Genomic DNA, 27,883 nt, shown 5'->3' with positions numbered 1-27,883 from the left:
CATTCATACTAAGTTGGTGAACTTTATGCTACTTAATCTATAGCTTGGGGACGGGGGAAATGCCCGATAACTTACACTGTTTTTCTTTTTAAAAAAAATAAATTTGAGTTAAGAAAACACATACACTTTAAAGATAAAAAAAAGTTTTATTGTGCAATATGCTTAAGGGGGGGAAAGCAAAACGGGTGAAAAGGAAAAGTATAAAAATACATTTTATAATATTGCATTCCACTCAAAATAAAAAAGTGAACTGAAAATTAATATAATAAATAAATATAAAATATATCAAATTACAAAAGTGATCCTGGCACTTGTAAATAGAAGGCCTAATGACAGTTGAAACATTTACATTTTAGTTGACTTTAAAATAAAAAATAAAAAAAATAAAAAGTGTACTTAGGATATCTGAATAAAGTAACAATTGGTCTGTACTTTTTATGTTAAAACTTGCTTCTATTTACAGAATTTTTTACTTCTGAATTAACACCACAGCACACAACGAACAAGCTCTAGCAAAAAAAAAAAATTAGCACTGGCATATCTATTAAACGGTAGTGTATTTCTAATCTACAAGGCAACATCTGCAATTCTTAAAATTCATTTCGCTTGTCAAGTCTTATGCTATTCCCCCCCCCCCTTAAAAAACATTCAAGTCATGCAAAAGCTTTATGAGCCAAAAGTAAGCTCTAAGAACTACTTAGGAATCTAATAAATTAGAAGTGTTTGCATTGCGCTGCGTAAATTAACCAAAAGGAACCTTTCAACAGGTAGCCTGCAAGAGACAAAGCTATGCTTGGAGGACTGCTGAGCAGTTGGTTACACCACCACCACATCCTTTTGAATCAAAATTGTTGCCTCTCCAACAAGATCAGTTGAAAATACTGCATGATATAGAAGAGCACTAGAAGATACAGCTAATGAATAGGTTTACACCCATCCCCATATGAATAAATAGATGTGTGTATGTAAAGTCACCCCCATTGTTAATTTAATCCTTTTTCAATTTATATTGAATAATATTTTGAGCCAGAACTGTAGTGCCAGATCTGAAGCGCTGAATATTTAACATAATATTAATACCAATTCAATATCATATAATTAAGTTTAATAGTTCTCTGTGCACTGGATAAGCTACAGCACAATTATCTAATGCCAGTTGGCAGATTAGATCTATACATTTCTCAACACGACTGCATTTGATTCTACATTTCATAGCCACACCAAGATCTAAGTAATTCATCTCTGTCTAAAACAGCAAGTACAAATAACTTACATAAATATGTCCTTTTTTCAGACATGGCTTTGGTAATGTAAGAATTTCACTTTCTGGGAATCCAGCTGGATTTAAGGCCAAAGCCAAGTTGCAAAATTCACTCATTATTCTTACAAATATTTCTTATTCCTCAGTAACAGCAAGAGTAGATTATCTTGGAGGATTAGCCCTCAGAAACCCAAAGGAGTTTGCTACAATCCTGTCCCCCAAATGGGAGGAAAGAGTATCCTTTTCTTCATTAAAAAAAAATCCAAAACCTTTCATTTAGAGAAAAATATATATACAAAAGACAAATGTGTAGTAGCAAAAGAAGCCTCCTAAATAATTGTTGTTACTATATTTTATATACACTTTTGTCCTCTTCATATTTAGGGAGGGAAACTGGCAATTCAAAGCTTTGATTTGGTGAGATTGGGGTGCTGACTGCACATTCAAATTTGCCTACTACAAAAATCAAATTTACCATGGCAGGTGAAAGCAGCAACCTGTATTTATGCTGCGAAGCTAACAGCGCCAACCACCAGAAATGCTTGACACTTCTTGCTGCAATGAAAGGCCAAAATTTGCCTCGCTGACTTTCAGTGGGGCCAAAGTGGCTTAGACTTGAGGCAAGGCTATGCATGGTTAAAAACATGGCAGCTGCCAAAGACAATCAACACAGCTGAAGCTGAATGTTTAATTAAATATACAGAATGATATAGACAACTGTTAATGCAGAATGTACAAACTGCCATTTTGAGTTCATTTGCTGCCCTATAAAGAGTGCAGCACAGGTTCAAGTTTGCAAAAATGTTCTCCTAAGAATCACCACATACATATTTTCCTGAGGATGCACAATGTAGATCACAGTTTCGAGTATAAGTTAATGGATACATGAGGTGGTTGAAACATGCAGGATAAATGCTTCTTCAAGTTTGTTGGGCTGTCCAGTTCCCTTTTCATTCTGGCGGCTATCTCTGAGAAATCTCGTATCACAAAACATATCCTTGTTGATTCAAAGCATCATGTGTGACAGCAGGAAGACCAGAACCAGTGGAGAACATTTACAGACAGATCAGCCGCTTAGCCAAGAGAATGCTGCCTTCTTAAGTTGTCACAACATTTGGCTTCTTTCTTTGGGTTTTTCCGGCATATACTCCTAAAAGCAAAGGGGAAAGAACATTTTTTAAACTGAAGTGTTACTTATTTAAAATGCCTACTGCGTGTTATAAGCAAGCAGTAATAATGCCGACGCAGATGAACTATCCCTTTATAAATCTGCATTTCAAAACTGTAATTGTATAAACACCTTCGAAAAGTTATGTGAAAACTAACCACGCTGTGCATAAATGCATGGCAAAAAATAGTTATCAACACTGAAGAGCCATTTTTCAGTTTCTTCTGTTGTCAGTTGTATGTAGCAGCTGCTTCAGCGCTCAATAATTGAACTTCAAGGAAGCAGGACAGGTCCACACCAAGGCCTTATCAGATGGAACAGGCAACGGCCTTCTATATCCATAGTACAGTCGTACCTTGGAAGTCGAACGGAATCCATTCCAGAAGTCCATTCGACTTCCAAAACGTTTGAAAACCAAATCAAGGCTTTTGATTGGCTGCAGTAAGCTCCTGCAGCCAACCAGAAGCCACGGATGCCCTGCTGGATGTTCGGGTTCCAAAAGAACGTTCGCAAAGTGGAACAATCACTTCCGGGTTTGTGGTGTTCAGGAGCCATAACATCTGAGTTGCAGGGCGTTCAAGATCCAAGGTATAGGATATCCACGCCTTCACATTAAGTGCAGAAAACACACCTGATAAGAGCCATAAAAAGTATCCAAATCCAGAAATATTCCTTTGTGGAAATTCTAACTGCACAGTCTTGAAATAGCAGAAAGCTGAGGCAACAGCAGATGGATCAAAACATTGGAAGCGCACATTGAGTAAAAAGAGAGGATGAGTTGGTGATCTGTGTGAAATTCTTCCAAAAAAAACCATGACCTTCTTTGGAGGAAGTGTCACACATGCTACATCCTAGAAAACAAAGTTCACTAAGAAAAACTGACTTCTGCTTCACTTGGAACACCAGCATTCTTGTGCTTGGCAGGGACGAGTTTGCCCCATCCTTTAGTTTGGAAGCAGAGACTAGAGTTGGTCTCTCCCAGGGGAGGAATTATTTGCTCACTTGGGCTTGGATGCTCAATCAGGCAGGGTGAACTGGATGACTGGCTGCTTGTATGGTTGTTTGGGCCTTGATTCAGCTATTTTGGTCTTTGGTGCATGCAGTCCCCCCCCCCCTTCAATATTTAATCCTCACAACAACCCTGTGAGGCAGGTTCGGCTGTGAGAGGCAGTGACTTGCCCAAGATTACCCAGTGAACTTCCAAGTCCAGGTGGGGACTTGAAATTATCCTAATATACCCACAGGTTTGGATCATTTGTGCATGTTAAGCCTATAGGTCTAATTTTCAGAGAGACAAACGATGATCAGCTTTCAACTACGGAAGTGGAAAAGAAATGCACGTAAGAAATAAAATAATTATTATTGCACGATTAAAAGATCTAAAAACAAACGATGGAGAGCTACGTGCAATGCTCCAAGTGGAGGAAATGACAGTAGCATATGGTGCAATTCAGTGATCTTGGGCTTTTCTACCACTAAGGAATGCTTTCTATACCTATCTGTTTGCCACAGGACCAGCATTGGACAAAGCACTAAATCAGTGGCATTTATCAAGTGTTAAATTCAAATGCCCAGAGGGCACAACGCCAGCCCATGTCCTTTGCTACCTCTTTCCCATCCAAGGAGGCAGAAGCCTCAGGACGGGGGAGAAGAAGGAGTATGTGGCACAGGTGACAACAGGTGGGCCTCTCCTGTTATTGGCAGAGTTCTCGTCCATTTCTGGGCCCAATACACCATTATTCAAATGCACAGCTGCTTACTATAGCGTTTGGGAACTGTGACAAGCTGGTTTGATTTACTGCCGGTCTTTGTATCCCTGCTTCCATTGGTGCCGATTATTGCTTAAGGAAGAGCTAACCTGAGAACCTTCAACTAAGGGAGTATATAAACAGCTGAAATAAGTAAAATTCACATTTTAAGAGGATGAATACCTGAAGCAAGGTATTCATGGCACAACTGTGAAAACAGAATAAGCCAGCCGCAATGGAAAAAGCGGGAGGATTCTTTCTGCATTATTTTACCCTCCTTTTTTGCAGATAGAAATTGACCTCTTTAAACTCTTCAGTCTACAGGATCTCAAAAACAATAGGCATGCACAGCATTATTAGTAGAATATATGGTAAAACAATACTTTTTACTCACCATATGTTTTATATATATAAACACACACACACACACACACATATATAAATATACATGTGTATATTTATGAAACAATATATATTTACATATGGAGCAATCATGCACAATAACATAAGTGAGGAGTGTACGTGTGTTTCAGCCAGGAAGTTTGTTTATTTTAAAGCACAATAGTATTCAGGCACCCCAAGAGTATTAATTGCAGGTTATCTATGCAAAACAGGAATACATACCATTAAAAAAATTAGGAATGCTCTGTATCTGAAGCTTTTCCAATTGTGATTATGCTGGAGTGTGCAAGTGGACTAAAATGAATCTATTCTATTCATGCAGTTGGATGATCACAACTATGCTTTGCATTAATTTCAGTCGGGGTTAGTATAGCAGAGCTAGAGCATAGCTGGTGCAGCAACTGCAGAAAGGTATGCTACTTAAGCCTCTTTATATGAACAACTTACTCTTTTCCTTGTTAAATAAGATCCAAGCACACTTTTTCTTTTTACACACCTGAAAGGGCCTTGTTAGACACTCTGCTCTCTGAGGGCTTCTTTCTATTTTGCTCAGCCCCCTTCACTGAGGTCTTAGGGGTTCTGATTGAATATAAAAGGAGTTAATAAGTCACTTGCATCCAAGCTAAAATGCTGTTTCGAAAAACAACAACAATAATCAAAAATCTTTCTTTGCCAGAGTATTCCACAACAATACAATAAACTACATGGCATTCTGTAAATGTTCCTGTTGTGGAATTCCCATTAATTAGGAACAACACAATAGCATCAATGTTATTAAAAAAATAAAATAACCCCAACCAGTTGATTCACGTGTTTATTCCCGACTATGGTTTGGCAACACATGAATAACTCTCATGCTCACACACTCCCACATCACGCTCCGTTTTAATTTGTTTAATTCACAAGATTTATGTATTGCTTGAATACAGTAAAACCTAAAAGATGCTTACGAAAAGAGCAAGACCATAAAGTTAAAAAAACGCTTAAAGCAATTATTTTTAGACTGTCAAAAATTAATTAAAACAAAGGAGTTAAAAACCAGGTTAATACACATATCAACACTCTACATGACTGGATTAGTTAATAATTGAGTTCTACACTTCTGTGCTGTTTTAATTAGGCAGTCCTACTTTATTGGAAGCTGGTTTGGAGTTGGAGGGGAAGCGACAGTAGCAGCTCAGTCCTAAAGATGTTTTGCTACACATGTTTTGTGTGCAGCAGGTTCCAGCATCTGCAGATTCCCATCGGAAACCCCTGGAAAGTGGCTCCTTATCAGTGTAGACAAAATGGAGCTTGACAGAACAATAGCCCAGCAAATTATAGTCTGTGTGATCCTTCTAACCCAGGACTACAAACTATAGGTTGATCCTAGCCTGCAATCCAGCTCTGTAAGAGCCGGTTTTGTGGTTTGGATATAAACTGCGGTTTCTACCTGAAGTGCAAGTGGCTGCCTAAAAATGAAGAATGAAAGAGAAGGGAGGGGAGGAGGGAACATGCGAGCACGAGGCTTTGCTCATGTCAGTGCCAAACCATGGTTTTTTAAAATCATTTTTACTCATTTTTAAAAGTGCCCACATGATCTTTATAAACAAAATGTATTTTAATCAAAGAAAGAAAAATGTAACTGAACCAAGATTACATTGCAGGGAGCTGTAAGATTGCAAATGGGAGACAAGATGAACCCACATGGCTAGATATTACAATGAAAGCTGGAAGTTCAGGTGCCTTATTAGCACTATATTTTGCACTGGTGCTAATGGTTTTTCACAGACCTCAAAAGATATCAGAATAAAGTTCTGATGTCCCCAAACAAGTCTGATCCCACCTTTTATTAAACCAATTTGGTATTAGGGCTAAGCTTTTAGACTGCAAATACAGTCGTACCTTGGAAGTAAAACAGAATCCATTTCGGAAATCCGTTTGACTTCCAAAACATTCGGAAACCAAAGCGCAGCTTCTGATTGGCTGCAGGAAGCTCCTGCAGCCAATTGGAAGCCCTGTCAGGTGTTCAGGTTCCAAAGAACGTTTGCAAACCAGAACACTCACTTCCAGGTTTGCGGCATTCAGGAGCCAAAACGTCTGAGTACCAAGGCTTTCGGGATCCAAGGTATGACTGTACAACTTATTCAGGAAGAAGTTTTCTGCTATTACTCTAATTCCATCTAGTCCAATAAAATAGGCACCATCTAACCCATTTGGGGACTGTATCCATTTTTCTTTCAGGCAAACAAAAGCAATACTCCTCAGAGTGGATTTTAGCCTGGATCCTTCCCCCGCAATATGTACTACGTATCCATTATTATTATTATTATTATTATTATTATTATTATTATTATTATTATTATTATTAAATACTCTTTCATCCTTGAAAAATACACATCACACATGGCTTTTGTAAACCCAAGTCATCTTCTCCAGACACACATTGAGCTGTAGCCAGACGATGGTTAGGTACTGTTTGAGAAACAAGTGCAAAAGTGCAGAAAACAATTCTTTATTGTTGCTTTTTAATTGTTAAATCTTTTCGGTGTGTTTCACGGAAAGTGACTCGTAAATGCAATAAACAAACAAATAAAAAGCATTTCAGCTACAGAAAGTAAGTGTGCTCTTACCCTTGTCTGTAAAGGAGTCTTTGAACAGGAGCATTTTGACCCTGGTTTGGCTGAAGAACTCTGTAAAGGAAGACTTATCATTAGAACCTTACAATCAGACAAACTATATTCCTAGAGAGCAGCAAAAGTCATAGGGACAAAAATAAAGTAACCATTATATACTGCACAGGGGAAAAGATTTTTAAAAATACTATTTTTACAAACCTGTTTTCTGGCGTCTTTTGTTTCAAAATTGTTTTTTTATTTGGCATTCCCATTTCAGAAGGCCTACAGAAAAATAAAATACACAGATATATGCAAAAGAGCTACTGGGATGGTGGGATGGAAATCAAGTAAATATTTGGTTTTATTTCCCACAGCTACCTAAACAAGGAAAGTCAGAAATTTGAATGCTCTACCAAAGAAGAGGGAAACCTACAGCCTGCAAGCCTATGAGGCCTCTTCCTTTGGCTCTACAGCCACTGTCCCACTTGTGTGGGGCAAGAAAGGATGGGGCTTGGGTGAAAGGGGCTTTGCAGTCCCTGCCCATTGCTAGAGTGCCTGCAAAGCTTCTTGCACAGCACTTTCCAAGAGCCTGACTTCCGAAGCGCTGGTTGCCAGGTGTTTGTGAAGCACCGCGCTTTGAAAGGTGTTCATCCCTCACCTGGCAAAATCGGCCTATGCGGGTGGGGACACAAATAGCTGGCCCACGGGCCAAGAAGGTTCCCCATCCCTTTTCTACAAGGGAGTACAGTGGTACCTTGGGTTACATACGCTTCAGGTTACATATGCTTCAGGTTACAGACTCTGCTAACCCAGAAATAGTACCTTGGGTTAAGAACTTTGCTTCAGGATGAGAACAGAAATCATGCTCTGGCGGCGTGGCAGCAACAGGAGGCCCCGTTAGCTAAAGTGGGACCTCAGGTTAAGAACAGTTTCAGGTTAAGAACGGACCTCCAGAACGAATTAAGTACTTAACCCGAGGTACCACTGTACAGTAATACCGAACACTGAACAGGAAGTTGCTCCAAGCATTTAGTGTACGTAGCAATGATCCAAGGTCTTGCTGGGATCAAGACACAATGCTGGTAACAACCTTAATCATAGTAAAGACTAACCAGGGGTGGAACTTATAACCATGATTTAAACCCTGTTTTGAGTGGGTTTCTCAAGAGACACACTAATTAGTCTGAGCCATGGTTAATTTTGGTGCTGAACTGAATCCACCCTAGGCTAAGGGGAAAATTTGTGCCAGGGAGGAAAAATGTATTCCAAGGATCACAGGGAAATGGCTGAGCATGCTTAGCAGAGAACAAACATTCTCCGAATGCAGCCCAATCACCTTGGAAGAAGAAAGCATATTCTATATGCTCACAGATGTTTTGCTACCAGTTCTGTACATAACTTACATGTAATTTGCTTCCTGATAGTCTCTTCCTCACTCTATTTCCTAATGTAGTGATCCAGAAGCCAGACAGTCTGGCTTCAATCCCTCTGCAGTAACTGACATCTAACCATGCTGCAGGGCAGAATGTATGGAAAGGGCAAAGGAAAGGGGCAAAGGACAAGGGGGGGGTGTAAGGTAGGAGAAAGATAAGGGCCTACTTTAAAGAGATGTGCAAATACCTGCAGCAACCCACTTGCTCAGCAGACCAGAATAAACTGGGAAAAAGCTGGAGGGGTGTGCAACTTGGCTACAACAACAAAAATCTAGATTCTTATTTATATGAACTATTTGGGAGATATCAGACCCACTAAAGAAAATGGATGTGAGTACAGTCGTACCTTGGTTCTCAAACAGAATCCGTTCTGGAAGTCCATTCGACATTTGAAAACCAAGGCATGGCTTCCGATTGGCTGCAGGAGCTTCCTACACTCAATCGGAAGCCGTATTGGACGTTCGGCTTCCAAAGAACGTTTGAAACCGGAACACTTACTTTTGGGTTTGTGGCGTTCAGGAGCCAAAACGTACCCGTACCAAGGCGTTCTAGTACCAAGGTACAACTGTACCTTGGATCAATTTCAGTGTGTCTACTCTGAGCAGAACTTAGCTGGATGCACCCTGAAGAAAGAATCTGGCAAATGTTCTAGCTATTTTATATGGAAGAACATCCTGAATTAAGGTAATCCGTCAACAAGAGTTCGGATTCCTAAGTTTATGCCGATCATGATACATCACTAAAGAAGTATTAGGCAGGAAAATGTTAGAACAGAAACTTAACTTGTTTCCTTCCTTTTCACAAGAATCACAGACCACTTAACATGCAACAGGCTATTCTGCCCACACATCTAGCCATGCACATCTAAATACATCAGTATATGCTTCCTTTACCGTTTCCCCACATACTTCATATATTTCTTCCTGTCCAGAGACTTCTGTGTAGCTGTAGAAAGTGTTGCTCTCTCTCTTGAGCCCTTTGCTTTATCCTACGCAGGACAATTTTAGATATTAGTATTACTACTAATAAAACCTAGATTCACCCCAAAGCATAATCAGTATACATAATGTTCTAAAGGCTGCAGTACACAGAATGGGACTTTATCCTGCATAGAGACATTTAAGATGGTGCTTGAGGTTTCCCCTCAGTTCCACACATTTTTATCAATTGACTCTCCAAAGAAATCCAGTTCTTGCTTTTTTATGCTAGCTTAATGTTCCCAGAGGATTTCAGGGGGTCCGAACTGAATTTAAGACAGGTTCTGCCCTGCGTGGGATATCATCATTTATCTGATGCTGGGAGACTTGGCTGTCCTTTCAGGTTTCTCTCTCTAAATGCCTTTTGGATTTCTGCAAACTTGGGTTTTGGGTTTTCCTCAGTGATGTAGATACTGCCCCCTTGTTTATTAGTGGCCCATTTCCCCTACAGCCTTGTTACCAATGACCAGCTTAGCTTTGCTATTGGGGAGAATTGTTTCCCTACGTGTTTTTATTTATTTATCTCTTTTATTTGTTAAATTTCTATACGCCATCTGAGGATCACCAGGCGGTTTACAATATAAAAACTCAAAAATATATAACGTAGCAACAAACAAAAACAATACCCCCCAACACAGTTTAAAAGGCCATAAACTGTTTAATCAGCCAAAGGCCTGGGAGAAGAAGAGTGTTTGTGGCAGCCTAGAGAACAGTGGGAATATTACCGCCCCACGCAGGGCTGTCAGGTTATTTCTCATCTAGGCTTCCACCCCTTCACACTGCCGGTGGGGGCACACCTGATGGAATGATCCTCCCTAAATACGTAAGTAAATAAAGGCTCTGCACTGAAAACATGAGGGCCAATGGTTCTCCTAAGCTTTCCAGGACTGGGAGAGCTGAGAAGTAGAGCTTGCCCCTTCTGTTCTGCTTTAACGTCAGGCCTCATCTCCCTCAACTCTCATCAGAGTGCCTCAGTGGAAGAGATAGGATCAAGGCTCATTTCATCAACTATGCTGGAGCTGCAGCTCCATTAGGCACCTCCTGTCCCTGAATTATACCAGCTAGTTGTTAAAGAAACACATCTGCTTAGAAATTGGTGCCGAGTTTTGATTTTCCTCTTCCCTCCTTGTTCCGTTTTCCTCGTGTGTTGTGCTTTTTTAGACTGTGGTTTTTTTTAAAGATTGTATTTATTATTTATTACTTATTATCATTATTATTATTTAGACTGTAAGCATAAATAAAGGCTGTCTTGTTTTGGTTACATGTAAGCCTTTTTGGCTGAACAGCAGGGTAAAAATAATAATAAAAAAATATTGGTTGAATAGTGTTTTATCAGATGTGTTGTTATTTGATGATTTGCCTGAGCTCCCTGGAAGAAGGGGGAAATAAAAAAGTATTTCTCATGCACACAACTGTTGACCAACAATTTTCACCTGAAAGCAACCAGAAATATGAGCAATTCAGGGTCACAAGAGGGGAAAAAATGTATTAGTGCAAAAACTAGTTAAACATATTCTTAAATTAAGCAGTGCTGCAACACACCAGTTGCCGGAGCATTTTTTCTTTGCGAACCTCTCGATCATGACTCAGGATACTCATTCTCTCAGACACTTCCATTTTGAAGAAGATATCATGAATGTCATACAAAGCAGCTCGCAACTGTGGGAGAGAAGAAACACCTATGAAATGCAATGGCAATGAAAGCCAGTGTGGTGTAACAGAGTTATACTGTGAGCTGGGAGACCAGGGTTTGAATTCCCACCCAGCCATGACACTCACTGGATAATCCTGGGCTAGTCACTGTCTCTCAACCTACCTCACAGAGTTGTTGTGAAAATGAAATGGGGAGGGGAGAACCAAGTACACCACATCTGAGCTTGGAAGGGTATATAAAATGTAATAACCAAATAATAAAATAAAAGGCAAGTAAATATTTTAAGGTGTGCCATTTAGTTATTTCTGTGAACAACTGGATCCCATACAGACTGGATCTCAAATGACTCAGGGTGTGTAGCATTTGGAGTAACTGAGACAGAGCTGACAGTAGTCCAACAGAAATCATGTCACTCTGTGGACCACCAAAGGTCAAGCATTGATACTAAGCTGAGCACAAGATGGAGAGACAATATTGTGCCTCTCTTGAGAAGCCATTCAGGGCTAGAATATACAGAAGGGATGAGATAATTTGCCCAAAGGAAGAATTCTCTGAAGTGTCAAAATATCTGTATCACTACAACAGAGGTTTAATTTAGACATCTTCTAAATGGTTGAAAGATGCTCAACTATGGTTTGGCATTATGTCAGAATTCACAAACCATTGTTTGCAATAAGTCAATAAAGCAAATTTAGTGAAACATGGCTTGAAGCGGTTTTTGCAAACCATGGTTTGCACTAGTCATGGTTTGTAGAGACATCTGAACCAACAAACCACATTTGTGATCTAACACCTCTGGGGGCCACAGGAATGCCAAGCGGCTCCAAACCATGGATTGGCTCTTGCACGTTTGGAAGCTCAAACCACTGTTGGAGTTCTAAACTGTGTCTTGGCATGATGAATATGGAAGTGGGAAAAGGGAGAAGAGGCATTAATGCAGGAAACAGAAGATAAACCTTCAAAATGCACAAAATTGATTCATTAGGCCCAACAGGTTTCAGGTAATTACACAGTAAACACTTTGTAAAAGAGAATTTTGAGAACAGTGTTTTCTTTTATAATGCCTTAATGAAGGGTCTAATCAAAATTGAAACACATTAGGCCCAATAAACCTCTTTTCTTTTTTTGCACCCAACATTCAAATTCAATGTCTGACAGAGTTTAAAAAGTAGTTACATGGAGTTTATGTCCCCTCTGCCTGCCTGAAAGGACACTTGATTCCTATGGGTATCTGTCCTGGGACTGCAGAATCAAAGGGAGAGGACAATCTGGTATCAGCCAAAGGAATAAAAGCCACCAGTAGATAATGAAGTAAGAACACCAGCAAGGACAGGTGAGCAGGGCCAAACTGCTTATAGCTCACCAGCAAGTTCTGGCCTTGAAGACCTGATCTCCCCCCACCCAGTTTCCTTGTCTCTCATCGCTTTTTCCTTGTAAACCTGATGGGCAGGGCCTGTCTTCTTATTCTTCAAGAAAAGGATGCCTTGGAAGACAATAACTATCTGAAAAGCAGGCCAAACATACAGTAAAATAATATAAATTTCACTAGCATAAACTCATTAAAGGTGTGCATTTCAGACTATACATCACCTGAGCGGCCACTCTCTCCTGCAGGTTAGCATCTTGAGCTGAAACACTTCCTCTCTTTAATGGAGCTTCTGACTGGAAGTTTCTAATGAATTCCATTGTGTCCTAAGAAAAACCCACACATGTCTGGCTCAGCAATTGGGGGAGGGATTCATTTCCTATTGAATTAAAAAGCAAATCACCAGCAGATTGGGGGGAAGAGGTTACAGGGCTACGAGATGTAGGAGAAGATCTATTGCATCATCTGAAATTACTCCACCCCAGGCTTAATGCACAGATGGAGGACCTTATGGCTCTCCAGATATCGTTGGCAGTGCAACTACTATCATTTTTTATCACTGGTCATGCTGGCCGAGGCTGTTCAAGAACATCTGAGAGGTCACAGGTTCCCCATCCCTGGTTTAGTGAAATTGTTCTTTTCAAGGCCTCCTGATCTTGTGCACACAGCTCTATATTCTGCAGCTTTTCTTTTTTTTAACCTATACTAAATACATGGTCATACTATCGAAATCTGCCGGTAACCCTCCAGCAGTTCAAGTGCACTTCACAAGTAAAACTACGATTTGTTTAAAAAGCTGCCTTGATTCCCAGAGACTCTCGTTCTGGTGTTGTGTGATGGAGGGGGCAGTGGTCGAAAAACCTGCAGCCTTCCAGAAGTGGGGATCAAGACTCACAGAAGACTGCTAGGTAGTGTGTGTTGCTGGTTGAGAACTGGAGAAGGAGCTGGGGGAGGAGAAAAGACAGGAGGGCTTGGCATGCGGGGTGGGGGATATAAAGAACAGCTGGGCAAAACAGAAGAGGGAAGCAGCAGCGGCTCGAGTTTCAGAAAGGAATCTCTAATTTGTAAAATGGCTGTTGCAGATAAAAAGAAAACCACATGCACAGTGTTGATTACACATAAGGGCGGACTGCAGATGGCTCCTTACTTTCACAGTTTGCCTAAGCTGCTTCAGCTTCTCTGTTTGCAAGAGCCTGCGAGTTAGAAATCCTTTTGCCAGAGCAGAGATCTTGTTCAATTTTCTTTTCATCTCAGGGCTGTACACCTTAAAGAGAAAGAGTAAGATGGTACCATGTAATCAGGAGTTGATATGCTCCCGCCTGCCACACACACACATTTATGAATGGCAAGGAAGAAGAGAAGGTATTCTCCCTCTTGCGTAGCATCTAGGTTGACCCAGGGGTCATCCAACAAGGCTGAATGTTGGATGATTAAGGACAATAAGTACTTCTTCACAGAGTGCATTGTTAAAACTATGAAACTGGCTACGAGATGTAGTGAAGGCCACCAACTTGATTGGTATTAGATTAAATCCATGGAGGGCAAGGCGATCAATGGCTGCCGGAAGTGAAAGCTCTGTTTTGTCTCCAGTACTGGAGGTGCCTCCAAATACCAGTTGCTTGGGAATGTGACTAGGGAGAGAGAGTATTTGTGCTCTTGTCCTGCTTGCAGGCTTCCAGTAAGTATCTGACTGGCCACTGTGAACAGAACGTTGGACTAGACTGGCCTTCGTTCTAAGCCAGCATGGCTCTTAAGTTCATTTTACATTTATCCGTTTTTGTAATTTGCACATTTATGAACTGCTTCACAATCGAAAGTGACTGAAGCCATGTACAATAACGTAAAATTTCAAGTGAACTCAGTGAACTAAAAGCAATGAAACTATTTCTACAATTGTACACTTACTATTCCATAAAATGGCATTGCTTTTAACAAAATTAGCAGAGTGGAGTTCAAACACTGTCCAAGACTTATCACATTCTGTTGCTCTCTTTGCCAAATCTGAAGTCAAAAGGCTGGACTGAACTAACCTTTATTCAGGGTAGAGGTACTGAAAATAATAGATCTAAATCAGTCATGACCATTAGCTTCAATGAGTCTACTCTGAGTAGGACTAACACTGGATACAACTCATGGAGTCTGTATTTACATTTAATAGAAATGGCATATTGAAAGGGGTGGAGGCAGAGGAAGCAATTAACACTGAATTTATAAAGTACATAGAATATTAGCAAAATTCAAATAAAAGAGCTTTTTCATCAAAGCTTTACTATGTACTCCTGTAAATAATGAGTTCCCCACCTGAGACCATCTCATTTTACTCCTGTTAATGGACCTGGTTGTTAAAACAGATTTTCCACTTGCTGGTGGTTCCCAAAGGTAGAATGGAGAATCAGCGGTAGAACCAGGCATAGTGGTATTGGCAAAACCTGCATTTAAAAAGTTTAAATCATGATTAAGTAAATGAATATCCAGAAAAAATGCCCATGTTTTTCATACTCACTCATTTTTGGGGTGGGGGGGGGAAGCAGGGGAGAGAAGGAAAGAATTACTTTTTGCTCCTAAAATCTCCATGTAGCCAGCACATAAAATTCCATTAAAAATTAAGGCTGATCTAAAGAGCAAGTTCTTCATGGATTATTTAAAATCAGGTTGCATATGAAAATCAATAGGCTTTCCATTTTTACCAGCACTCTCTGAGCTTGTGCTGTGGATGGTTTCCACTTGAGTCAGCACAGATTCCAACAAGCGAGTGTCACTGATCCTTCTCCACTCCAAATCCTTCCCACTGCCAATAGCCATTTGGGGAATGTCCGTTTCAGCAATTGCATTGTTCTCCCCTTTAAGTCTCCATTCCTGTTCTTCTATCTCCTGAAGGATGGGAAAAAATGGATTGGATTACAAAAAAAATAAAAAATGGAAATGCCTCTATTAAAACCTTCACAAACAATACCCCAAATGGCCGCCAATCAGTTGGTCTGTCCACATGCAACGGTGACCCTACACTTGTGGAACCTCCTCCTCTGCAAACTCTGCTTGGCTGCCTTCCTGGCAGCCTTTATGTAAACCCTAAAGTGTGTCTAAAAAAATCAACTACCAGGGGACGCATGTGAAAGTGAGCACAGATGAAGTACAAAAGCAGGCACAGCCAGAAATGCAAATCTTCAAGGCTGCCATCCAAAAGACTTTTCCATCGACTATTCTATAATATTTGCAGCTTTAAAATATATCGTTCATTGTTATCAGGATCAGTGAGTGGGATTAAAAATGGACAGGGGACCCTGTAGGTCCCAGAGTTAATTCCCCCCACAAAATGGGCAAATTTGGAAGGAGCCTACAAATAGCTTTTTGGCATCACAATAAGGGACCCAATGGTATGATCAGGCAGAAAAAAGGAATGGCTACTAGTTGTGTTCAAACTACAGGGTCCGTTTACCTCTGAATAGCAATTAATGGGTATTCAGAGCAGAGACTATGCTGTTGTACTCAGGTCCTGCATCTTCAATCTTAAGTGCTTCCTCACTTCACCACCACCAAAATTTTAAGGATTCTAATAGGACCTCTTAGGGTGCACAAGAACTTGTCAAGTGCTCTATTTATTTTCATACCTAAACACACACACACCCCTTCTCAGATAAGCACAGTGCAGCTTACATACATACAGTATGTAGAGAGTCTTTCATCCTGGAATCTTAACTTCAGCAGCACAAGCAGACAATATCCCAGCCCATGTGAGCTTCTGCAGGTCCTGCAGACCGAACCCAACTCATCCCTTCCTTGTTCCTGAGGTCTCTCCATTTGCTAACGCAAATGTGTTTGGCGGCAGACACACACTGAGCGTAGCAACTGTCTGCCTCCTGCCCATGGAACGATTCCCAGCAGCTTTTATTGCCTTTTGGACACAACTCTGAAAGCATACATTAATTATGCCACAGCCTCCTGGGAAGCCCTTTCCATCTCAGTATTAAAATAGCCCACCGACATGACCTGGTGCTTATTTTGCAGTACTTTAACAATGGAGAGTGTTGCTCTACCTGGAGGCTAATGCACATGCTTAACTTTTGTTCGGAACCAAGATGAAGATGAGTTTCCCCCCCACCCAAACTGCTCTCAGTTTAGATTTGTGGCTACTCTGGACGCAGTACCAAGAGACAGAAACACCATCAGATTGTATAGACCAGAGTCAAAGGTATTTTATCTTGATATTTTAAAGGTATTTTATTCAGATATTTTATCTTGGCTGCTCACCTTCTGCAGCCTTTCTTGTTCTCTTTCTTGCTCAGCTATCAATAAGGAGAGTTGCTGAGCATGCTGTTCTTCAAGTCTCTTCCTCAGTTCTTCAAAGGCCAGCATTTTCTGTTTTAAAGCTTCCTCTCCTAAAAAGGGAAAACATACAGAGAGCTACCCTTAAGATTGATTGCAAAGGAAACCGGGCTTCTTGTATCACACAAAAGTGTCTTCGAAACCTTTTTTAGAACCAATTCTGACCATCTCCCCGCGTGAGTTTGCCGTTTTGTATGGATCCTAGGCCTACATATGTTTCTATGAGAAATTTTATACATTAATAATGAGAAATGTTATACGTTAACAACCTACGCCAGGTTTGTTCCCATCCTTTTATGGATGCTGCCTGTTGTTTCTGCCAATATATTGTGATTAAGAGTCATACAGCAATCAGCATTTTCTCCACATTTCTACCCTTTTATAGGCCTAAGCCCCTTAGTGCTCCTAATCAATATGGAACCCAATTCTTATTTATAGATTTTTAAATCATTGGAAAAACTGAGGTTTCAACATTTATGGCATAGCAAAAGAAAGCCTCCTTGCAATTGTTGAAGTTATTGTCAACTGGTTTCTCCTAAGGCTTTTCAATAAAAAATAGTAATCCTGTAGGTATTAGAGATGGTGTGATTAAAGCAGCTTTGGCTGCTCCAATTAGCTTTCAGAAAAATCCTCCCTGAAGTGTTTGTTGCTACTCAAAAGCTGCAATCCAAAACCTACTGACTTTGAAGTGAAGCCCAACTGAAACCTATGGGACTCGCTGTCACCTAACAGCTAGGATCAAGGCATGCAAGTCTACAGACAGGCCAGGCATCAACACTCACACAACTGCCAGGGTTCTAGAAGGGCCACCCTAGTGCCAACACTTTCTCTAGGCACCCTGCCACACCAAGCAGCTATGAGCTGCCATTTTAAGTTTCTCACAATGCCCTGGAGTGCCTGACATAGTATCCCTCCAGGGCCTTGTGTAAGAATTAAAATGGCAACTTCTCAAATGTTTGATGCTACCACCAGGGAAACTTGCAGCTTGAGGGCGGGGCTGCCAACATTGGATGGGGTCCACCAGATAGCTCTTTTCTGTGGGCCCTCTAACCCTGGAACTGCTCCTAACCTACAAACCCAAGTGGGCCGATGAAAAGTACCCTCTGGACAAATCTTAGTCAATCCAAGCGAGGCTTGCTACAGAGGGCATTCTCTCACCAATGGCACTCCTTTCTGATGTTTCGCTCTTGGCACCAGACACAGATCCCTCGGGACACCTTTGATCATGCAGCCGTCGCTCTCGTGCGCTGCTCTCTGCTGTCGCAATGAAGGGCACGTTTTCCTTCTGCATGCTCTCCGCGTCCAGCTCAAGCCTACGTTTCACCTTTTCAATCCCGCTCTCTGAAGTCTGCTCATTTCCAGGAGAGAGATTTGGGGTATCCATCTGATGCCTATGCTGCGTTTGCATCAGTAAGGGAGATGGCTTTTCGACATCGTAAGATTTATTGAGTTCCGTGGGCACGCCACATTTGGCTTTCTCCAACTGGCCGATTTGCTTGTTTACGTTGACATTTGTTGTGTTTTGCGCTGTAATGGGACAACTGACCACATGAACTTCCTGTGGACTTGGACGTGAAAGGCAAGTCCCCGATGCCCTTGTTCCATCTAACACAGACTCTCCTTCTACCATGGCACCGACTGAGAACCTTTTGTTTTCTCGTTGAGCAACAGAAACCTGGCACACTTGATTTCGTTTGCCAACCACCAATTCATCGCAAATGTCTGAAGAGCTCCTGTGAAAAGTGTGCATTTTGCTGGGGCAAGCAAGAGTAAAATCTGGAGTCAGTTTTGGCATAGGATCGGAAGCAATTTGCCGGTCACCAGCGTCTTGCGTGATCAAGTCCACAGCTCTTCCCTTTTCTTTAGGGCTTAATTCATAAGCGTTTATTGGGTTGCTAATGACAATGTGCCCCATTGAAGAAGGCCTTGGGCGTCTTCTGTGCATTTTGGGGCTCACACTTGGCTCTGGACTGGGTAGTTTTGAGTAAGAACCTGTGAAGCTTCTGAGAATGCTACTGTCACGTTCAAAGAAAAAGGTGGTTTTGATGTCTTCATCTGAATCCGAATCCAAAACAGGAGGCGTGCCAGATCTCATTGGTATATCCACTTTGGAAAAACTGGGCGATGCTACCACACCCATACTACTTTTGGGGACTGAGGTACTTTGCAAAGAAGTATTGGATTTAGTCATATTTGATGTGACCATACAACTTCTGCCCATCAACTTGCCCCTCTCTTTCGCTGAGTCGCTCATTTTCACAGCATCATTTTCTTTGTCTGAATGGCTTTCACCACCACTTCTTTTTGAACTATTTCGCATGCTACGCCTGGTCTGTTCTCTCTGTATGTACTCTTTGGATTTTTTCAGGAGGTTCTGCAGACTCATGACGTAAGGATCTGGGCCTTCTGCATCAGGGGACACCGTCTCAATGCCTCCTTTCTTTACAGTATCGCTTGAAGACGAGAGGTTTATTGGATTGGAAAATAAACCTTCGGGGGAAGATGGGTTTTCAGAGGGGCTAGAGCAAATGTCCTTTGGTTTATGAGGGATAAACTCCTCCGTTACTCCAGGAGAGTTCCCATTTGCTGCAACATGTAAGTCTGCTGGCTCAACCTCTGGTGCCGTTTCAGGTTCTGCAGGCTCACTAAGAACAACAGGACTTGGCAAAATGCTGTCTGGCTGCACTACAAAGCCATTCAACACTTTGGATTCTAAATCCAAGGGAACATTCTCTGTGTCAGGCTGATCCAAATCACTTTTAATGGACGATTGCTTCATCTGTAAGGAGGGGAAAGAAGGATGTAGGCTGTTCAGATGTTAAAAGTTATATGAATACAAGTTAGTAGAACAGGTACAAAAAAATGTATGGAGCAGGCAGACAGGCCAGGATCCAAAACACAAACACCCAATTCCACACACTCAAAGGGGTTTTAATGTTTTTGGAACAGTTTAACCCATTCCACTCCAAAGAACAAAGCACATCAAACGGATTGTAGAACGAAAGAGAATGTCAGAAGCAAGTTTTTAAGACATTTGCACCTGCTGGTAAAAGGAAAAGAATTTCACTGGTTACGTAGAAGACTTCTAAGCACATCTATAACAGCTCAGTGAATCCCAACAGTCAGATCAGCTGGCTTGCTCACTTAGCAAATAAAGGAATAAACAAAGGAATAAATGCATTTGCATATCTAGATACAGGTGCTAGGTGTCCGCATCTAGCTTTTATCCGCTAATTTTAGAGAGCCAATATGGTGTCATGGTTAGGGTCCTGGACTAGGTAGCAATTATGCCTTGGAATACCGGTTGCTGGGAATCACAAATGAGGAGAGTACTGTCACACACAGATCCTGCTTGTGGGATTCCCATGAGCATCTGGTTGGTAAATGTGATAACAGGGTGCTGGACTGGATTGGCCTTTGACCTGATCCAGCAGGATTTATGTTCTTAAGTTGCCTCTTTTGTTATAACCTGTGTTAAACCAGTCAACTTAGCCTGCTTCACACTTCGCAGTAAGGCAGATGTAAGCTCATTGTGAACATGCCAGCTCATGGAAGGAGTTCAGACCTTTTCAGGTCAGCATGGAATGTTGACTAAGCCAAAGCTTGCTTAGAGTCATGCCCGAAACCAGGGTTGTGGTCAAGGTATCTCCTCCTTAAACACAACTGGTTTCTATAGGACAAGTATTAGTTTTAGACTGTGGTTAAGGAAGAGAGAACTTAACCACAATCCTGGGTTTGGATGATGCTAAGTCAACCTTGGCTTAGCTGCCATGCTGCACTAAGCTAAAAAGCTGAGGAGTACATTTGGCTTTGAATGACAGGCCAACATGAGCATTGTGGTGAAACCTTCATGAAGCCAATTAGTTGGCTGGAAGCTGAGGAATGAAGTTTAAAAGGCTTGTGTTAACTGCAGGGTGTTTAGAAGAAGGCTAACTGATTAGTATTTTATCCTCAACACATGCTCCTACCACATCTTTCAACTCCCAAGCTAGGTAATGGTTGCCATGCACCCAATAATAAACATAGCAAGAAAATGAATAGCTCATGTTTGGTCCCTATTATTACTTAACTGAACAAGTTGAACACAGGCTCCATTTAGCAAGTGAGCTAATTCAAGGGCTATAGAGTTTTGCTACAAGGCGAAACATTCTTTTATTGTGCCTGTCAAGGACTGTGAAGATCTCATTCACAGCATCCAGCTAGTACAGCATTAATTGCAGAGCCTCTATTGCATACAAGCCACAATAACCAGTCTTCAATATTTATAGTGTACTAACAGCACAACCTGATCATGTTTAGTTGGAAATTAACTGCATTTTCTAACCGCTACACTGATAAGCCACTTTATTTACTGTAACTTAATTTACTATAGTTACTATTACCGGGGCTATTCAATATAAAAGGAACCATGGTGATTGCAGTGGTGTGGAACAGCAAACAAAATCTATCTGCTTCCAAATCAGACCACTCAGACAACTGCTGTAACTACCTTTTTCAGAAAGGCTTCTCAATCTCACCTGCACATTTTCCAGAATCTCCTGAACACGATTCAGCAAGGCTCTTTTCCTGGAATTCTGGCGCCAGAGTTCTAAATCCAGCGCTTTCTGTCTGTCTTGTTGTAGCTCCTTTTTTTTCTCAAGAGTAAGCTGCAAAATGAAGTCAGGGAAAGAGGGGGAGGAGATAAACATGTACTCATTTACAGAAGTAGCCCCACCCCTGACATAACCAAGCAGAGCAGCGCTGACCTACTGCATATTAAAGCAAATGAAGCAATACACATTACCATCTAAAGAGGTTCTCCCTGTTTCCCTCCACCCTCACCAGTAAGATCATTAGGCTCAGTACAAAATCACCTAACTGCACCACTAGTTATGTCCGCTTGCAGTGAAGTATTTCTAGCGTAAACATCCTTAACTTCAATATACAAAACAAAATGTTTGCTCCCAAAACAATTTAGGCAGAACGGTAACCTGCCTATTACCAACATGGTTAAGGCTTACTTGTTTCCTTTTTAATATGCATCATTACGAAGAGTTTGGAGGTGCAAAAGGCATCTTACCAGTGGAGAAAGCACAGGAATGCCACTGAACTGAATAAGTGAAATATATTTGTGCTGAACGGATGGAGAGGCTTCTCTCTGCAGTGGGTCACCTTGGATCTTTGTGAGCTGCTTCTTGCAGAACTCCTCATAATCCTCCATTTTATAAGCCAACTGGGCTGCAAAGGGAAATACTGTCATTCAAAATACTAATAATAATAATAATAATAGTAATAATAGTAATAATAATCAAAAGTCAGGATGCATGCATAGATAAGTTTCAGAAAAGCAACCCAATTCCACAATACAGTTGCTCTGTAATATCCTGGGAGGCAGGTCACTGGATAGGAAACCATGTCTTCCAACATTGCTAGCACTCTATTCGACAACACTCCAATGGGATTAGGAAAGGAATTTTAAGTACCAAGCCAACCACTTATGGATTCTACCTTGTGCATGGTTTCATAAAGTCACTTTGTCTGCTCTACATGCATATATGCAGGTAATGTGAATGACTAATAATAATAATATTTTTTTTTTATTTATATCCCGCCCTCCCCAGCTGAAGCTGGACTCAGAACGGCTAACAACAATAAAAACAACACAGCATTCTAAAATCAATTCATTTCAAAATCAATTCAAAATCAAATTCATGGCAACCATTGGGCTAGAGTTCTGTGAGGATTACCAAAGGAGGGGGTCAGACTGTGCCTTGGCCAAAGGCCTGGTGGAACAGCTCTGACTAACTTTGTTCAATCCATACATGAACTAGCTTCCCCTCTAGCAAAACTCTTCCTATCCCATACATGGAGTATACAGGTGACTCTCAACTTGCAATAGAGTCGTGTGTAGTCAGAACACACTGGGTTCAAATGGTGGGTGGGATTGCCAAGGTCTTTTTTCCCCAGACAACCGCCCGCTTTCTGCCCCCTCTTTGGGTTTTTTTGCCAAGTGTGCATAGCTGAATGTGAAATGTGTGTAAAGTTGAATACTGTGCCTAGGACCCCACATGTCGCCGATTTTCTTCTGCTAAATAAGTATTTTGTGATGCCCAAATCCATGTTTCTTGGATTTCCAAATGTGTCCTCATCCCCCCCCAAAAATTGATCACCCTAAGATAATCAGTATGCAGGAGGCATTATGCAATACGCTACACAATGTAGCTGGATTTTTCTAGTTGTGAAAATTAAGTGAAACATGTCTTTTAAAGTATTTTCAGTTGAGAAAGCAAGATTGTCACCCATCCGTGCAACGTCCATCATCTCCAGTTAAAGAAGGACCAGATCAGGAGAAGGCAAAGACCTCTGCTGGAGACCCACCGCTGGAGTAAACCGTACCGCATCAATACACAAACTGTCTGACCTGGTGCAAGTCAGCTTTCTCTATCAGCCTTCTTTGCCCCCTTTAACCAGCACAACTCTGCAGCGAGAGTCTCTACCAAGTCACTAGAGGATGAGAAAATTCCAATGACAGCCAACAATCTAGAACTGCAGCTGCTCCTACAGAGTGCCAAGGAACCGGAATGCTGTGAAATAATGGGTGCCTGTTATTGTACACCACGGGCTCGAGTTCTTGAATAGGAGGCCATCTCTTAGAAAGGGCAGGCAACATCCTAAGTAGAAGATTTCTGGGAGTGAGCAGGAAGAGAATTCCTATGTTACTTCAAGCAGCACACTGGTTCAATTATATCATATTTTTTAAAAAACTTGATAAGTGCACTGCAATGTACCCCATGTTCGCTGTCACCCGGTGCCAATCTGAGCCAAGTCATTCTGATTTCCATTTTACAGAGAGAAAACTAGGGTGAACAAACAGCGAGACCACGACTTTCCTAAGAACACCCAACGGGAGCAGCTTCACATATTCTAATTTCCACATTAATTCTGTCACTTGCGATGGTCACATCTGCACATACGTCACTGTAACCATAGGTTATATGAGCAGGATTGGTCATGATGGCATTTCAGTGCAAGTGTTCACACCAGGATAGCTCAGGCAATTGATGGGTCTCAACAGTCACTTCAAAAAGGACCAGTTTAAACTATGTCTGTCAGCTCCTTGCAGTGTTTTTTTAAGTCATCAGCTGTATTGCTTTTAACCAACTGGGCTGTTAAACATTCAATTATTACAGCATCTCAACAACTGATTTATTATGATTACTTATATTCTGCCTCTGGGGCTGTGGTTTACATAAATAATCAAAATACACTGAAATCAGGAAAGAAAACTATATCAAAACATAAAAACTCATTAGGATCCTTCCCACTGAGCAAGCTGGTTCTATTCTTTACCATAAAGAAAACACTCTTGATAAAAAATATCAAGAGACGTATGGGATCTTTCCAACTGCACTTCAAAAGATACGGTACTTTCCAAAGGTATAGCTCTAATTAAGAAGCCATGAATGAGTCTGCAAATAATTAACTGGTCTAACAGGAGTGGGGAACCTTCCAAGGGCCACATGGCAATAGTGGGCAGGGCCAAAGACAAAAGTGGGTGGAGTAATTAATGAAAATTTTACCTTTGGTGAGTTTCTATACATACTCACACACCTCTCTCGCTCTCTTCCACCCACCCTCTGGCATAATCAGAGTTCAAGGACCCATTCCAGTCAGAGCAGGGCCAGTAAGCAGTGTAGCGTGCGGAGACTCCAAGAGGTGTGGAGAACTGCATTCAACACCCAGGGCTTGATGTTTCTGGCTCTGCTCAAGTAGTTTTGGTACTAGCCCCACGCCCAACTCCTATTCACCATGAGGGACCAAATTGTCAAGGAAAAAACAAACCCCCACACCACAAGGGCAGGCGTGGCCAGAATATTATTTAGCAACAATATAAAGTGATATCAAACTCTTTGCAGAACAACTGAAATCAATGGATTTAAAGAACTTAAGCCCATTTCAATAGGTATGAATAACACTAGATATCACCTGAAGTCCTTGCCCAAAAGCAGGATCCTGCTACTCAAATAGTAGCCACCTTGCATCATTCTATCTTCTACAGTCTTTCCAATCAAGGCTTTAAACAAGTGTAATACTTCAGAGAACTGACTCTGAGCATGTGCTGAGTACCATTATTTTCCCACTGAATAATAGGAGCCCATCCCTCACAATTAGGATTAAAACAGCTTCTCTCAAACCTAGCTCTCTCACACCTTTATCAATATACAGTGGTGCCTCGCAAGACGAAAATAATCCGTTCCGCAAGTCTCTTCGTCTAGCGGTCTTTTCATCTTGCGAGGCATTTGTCTTGCGGGGCACCACTGTATTCTAACTTCTGAGGCCCCTCCCAAATCAGCACCATCGCTGCTCCACAGCTGAAAGCACAGGGATCCTTGTACGCATGCAAAGATCTGTGGACGGGGCACCAAGCCAACAATAGCGTTAGAAAAAGGAAAACAATGGCATTAGAAAGAGGGAAACAGGACAAGATGTCTTCAATTCTTCCTTAAAAAACACACGTGTGTAAACTCCATTAGAAGCAAACAGTTTGGGATGAGAGGGGGCATGCGCAGTATGCACAAATCTAAAATGAATCAGTGGGGGAATCCTGTATGTAGGTACTCAACCAACCCTATATCTTGGTCTCTGAGCAGAGGAAGACTTCCTCCCGTTTCATGGAACTTTTCAGCCTGCTTCCACATATTATGTACTTAGACACACAAGCCACACCATTCCAACTCAGTCCGAGAACCACTGAATTATGGAAATGTTGATAACATTTACACCCCACATTTTCTATAAGAACTACTGTATAAAGCAACTTCTAGTAAAAACAGGAAGAAACAACCTTCCCCCCCCCAAAAAAACATCAAAGTTAAAAACAGCAATAACAGAAAAATTACACAAAACTGTAATATTAATAAACAGCAGCAAAACTCAGAAATGGAAGTTCCCAGCAGTTCTTAATGCAAATTCTGCCCCAGTTGTCCTGTCAAGTAAATAAAGGGACCACCAACTACAACCTCCTTCTCAGGTTGCTAACTCCTGAATAGGTCCCTGCCTTTAAGAGCAGAGAACTGGCCTGCTTCAGCCATGAGCAGGTGTGGCACATACCTATTGTGTGTATATCAGTTACAATTGCACAGTTATTATTTTTACTTTATATTCTATCTGTCTGGGTTACTTTTTAAATGCTGCTTTGGTTGATTATTGTATATTATTATTCTTAATAGTAATCATGTATAAAGCCACCCACCAATAAACACTTCCATGCAAGAAACTACTGAAACACACAACATAAAATGTTTTTAAACAAGCATCCAACAAAAAACGCCCTTGCATAGATTCACAGCACAAAAAAACCATCAAATAAAAAAGGCCTAATATATACCATTTCTGGGTTTAATTCTTAAATATGCCATGCTTTCGCAGGGGGCACTAAGCATTTAAAATACAAAAACATTATTATCCTTGTGCATTTCAAAGAGAATGACCATTACCTGAAGCACTGTTTAAAACCAAGATTACCAGTTTTTTGTCAGGGACAACTTTATATATGCATTTCTTTGTTTTTTTATATAAAAATAATGAAACCTACAGAATATAAGCATAAAGGCATAAAACACGTTTAACAAAGAGAACATGGGGCGTTCCTTCACCTGCTGCTTTCTGCAGAACAAGACGCCGCTCAAAGGCGTACAGGCCGAGGCAGCTCGCTCGGCTCCTCTTCCCGGTCAGTTGGCAACCCTCCTGCTTTTGTGAGCGTCTCTCGGCCTCTTCTCCTTCAAGGCTGCCGCCGTCCCCGCTTCTCAGGGAGCGCAAGACGCGCGCCGCCTCCGCGCGCCTCCTCCAGCCAGGTGGCTCCTCCGCCGCCGCCGCCCACAGCCGAGCGGGACGCGCTCCTCGCCCGCCACGGCCCGGCCCCTGGCAACGCCAAGCCTGCCCTCCGCCCCGACACGAGCCCGCCTTCCAGCTTCCGGCTTCGCGGGACAAGAAACCCGCGGCAACCAGCCGCTAACGGCCGTCACTAAGATACCGCGCTGGGAGGAGAAGAAGGGAAACTACAACGCCCACAAAGCAAGGAGGGGCCCGCAAGGGCTCAGAACGCGGAAGCTTGCGCTTGGCATGCTGGGAGTTGTAGTTTTCAGGAGCTCGCCGAGGCGTTTCGGTTTTAATTAGAAAAAGAGCCAAGGGAAATAAGCGGTATCCATGTTAATGGTGTTTTAATTCCCACAGGCTTGCTGCAATTTCTATGATTCCGAAAGGATTGCTGTTTGGACCCCTTATTTGCCTCTGCTTTGCTATTTCTATCTGTTTTCTGTGATGATTTTGTTTTATGTTTGATTTTGCGTGATAATAATAATACGTAAAAGTTAGAAAAACGGATTTGGGTTTATATTGTAACTTTAGGTTGTGAACTGCCCTGAGACCCACATATTTATTTACTTATTTATTTATTTATTTAATCAATAAACAACAACAGCAATAGTAGTAATAGACTTACGTTCACCATTGTGTGCTGCAAGTTGTAGCCACGAGCCCAGCTCAAGAATTTAGGTGTGTTCCAAAGGAAGGAATTCCCTCCCTGATTTCACTATTACGCCTTGCTGACTCGTCCACATGTGATGTGGCAGTTTCACAGGGCGTCAAGTCCCTCTTTGCCCCTTCCCAGAGGTAGATGCTGAGAACCGCTGCCTGCATCCCGCATCAGCCTCAGCCAGCATGGCCAGTGATCGGGGTGAATGCCAGGTGTAGCATCCCTGTGATACAGTGCAATTATACAGCATCTGTCTTACACGAGAAATAAGAAATACACGAAGTCCATCAGGACTTCCTCTTAGATATAGAATTTCAGCATTAGTAATTCTTAGTTGATCAGTTTGTGTTTTCTTTGTTGAGGGTGACTGCTTCGTAGGGCAATGGGGGTCAGAGCCAAAAACCAGTGGGGCTACCCGCTTTCCCTTTGGAGGATGTGGTC

At 41.6% G+C, this 27,883-nt stretch overlaps 1 protein-coding gene across 6 annotated transcripts; it reads right to left on the bottom strand.

Moving 5' to 3' along the window:
* Positions 1–126: 126 nt before the first annotated feature.
* On the bottom strand, positions 127–27,034 carry CCP110 (centriolar coiled-coil protein 110). 6 transcript variants are annotated; one of them, XM_028705842.2, is made up of 15 exons: positions 26,565–27,034; positions 21,989–22,141; positions 21,447–21,575; positions 18,088–19,708; positions 16,855–16,982; positions 15,294–15,477; positions 14,908–15,035; positions 13,754–13,870; positions 12,831–12,932; positions 11,129–11,245; positions 9,503–9,597; positions 7,396–7,458; positions 7,192–7,251; positions 5,076–5,158; positions 127–2,411 (listed from the first exon to the last, which is right to left on the bottom strand). In XM_028705842.2, the coding sequence occupies exons 2-15, from the start codon at positions 22,127–22,129 to the stop codon at positions 2,359–2,361; spliced, it is 3,021 nt and encodes a 1,006-aa protein (XP_028561675.2). In that variant the 5' UTR covers positions 22,130–22,141; positions 26,565–27,034; the 3' UTR covers positions 127–2,358. The 6 variants fall into 6 exon arrangements, with proteins under 6 accessions (XP_028561675.2, XP_028561674.2, XP_028561676.2 ...); XM_028705841.2 differs by having other exon boundaries at positions 21,989–22,146; positions 26,565–27,003; XM_028705843.2 differs by having other exon boundaries at positions 9,518–9,597; positions 21,989–22,146; positions 26,565–26,987.
* Between the last annotated feature and the right edge of the window lie 849 nt (positions 27,035–27,883).

This window comes from Podarcis muralis, chromosome 14, assembly GCF_964188315.1.
Source record: "Podarcis muralis chromosome 14, rPodMur119.hap1.1, whole genome shotgun sequence".
In the NCBI taxonomy this organism is placed as follows: domain Eukaryota; kingdom Metazoa; phylum Chordata; class Lepidosauria; order Squamata; family Lacertidae; genus Podarcis; species Podarcis muralis.
This window is presented reverse-complemented; position numbering and strand designations above follow the sequence as displayed.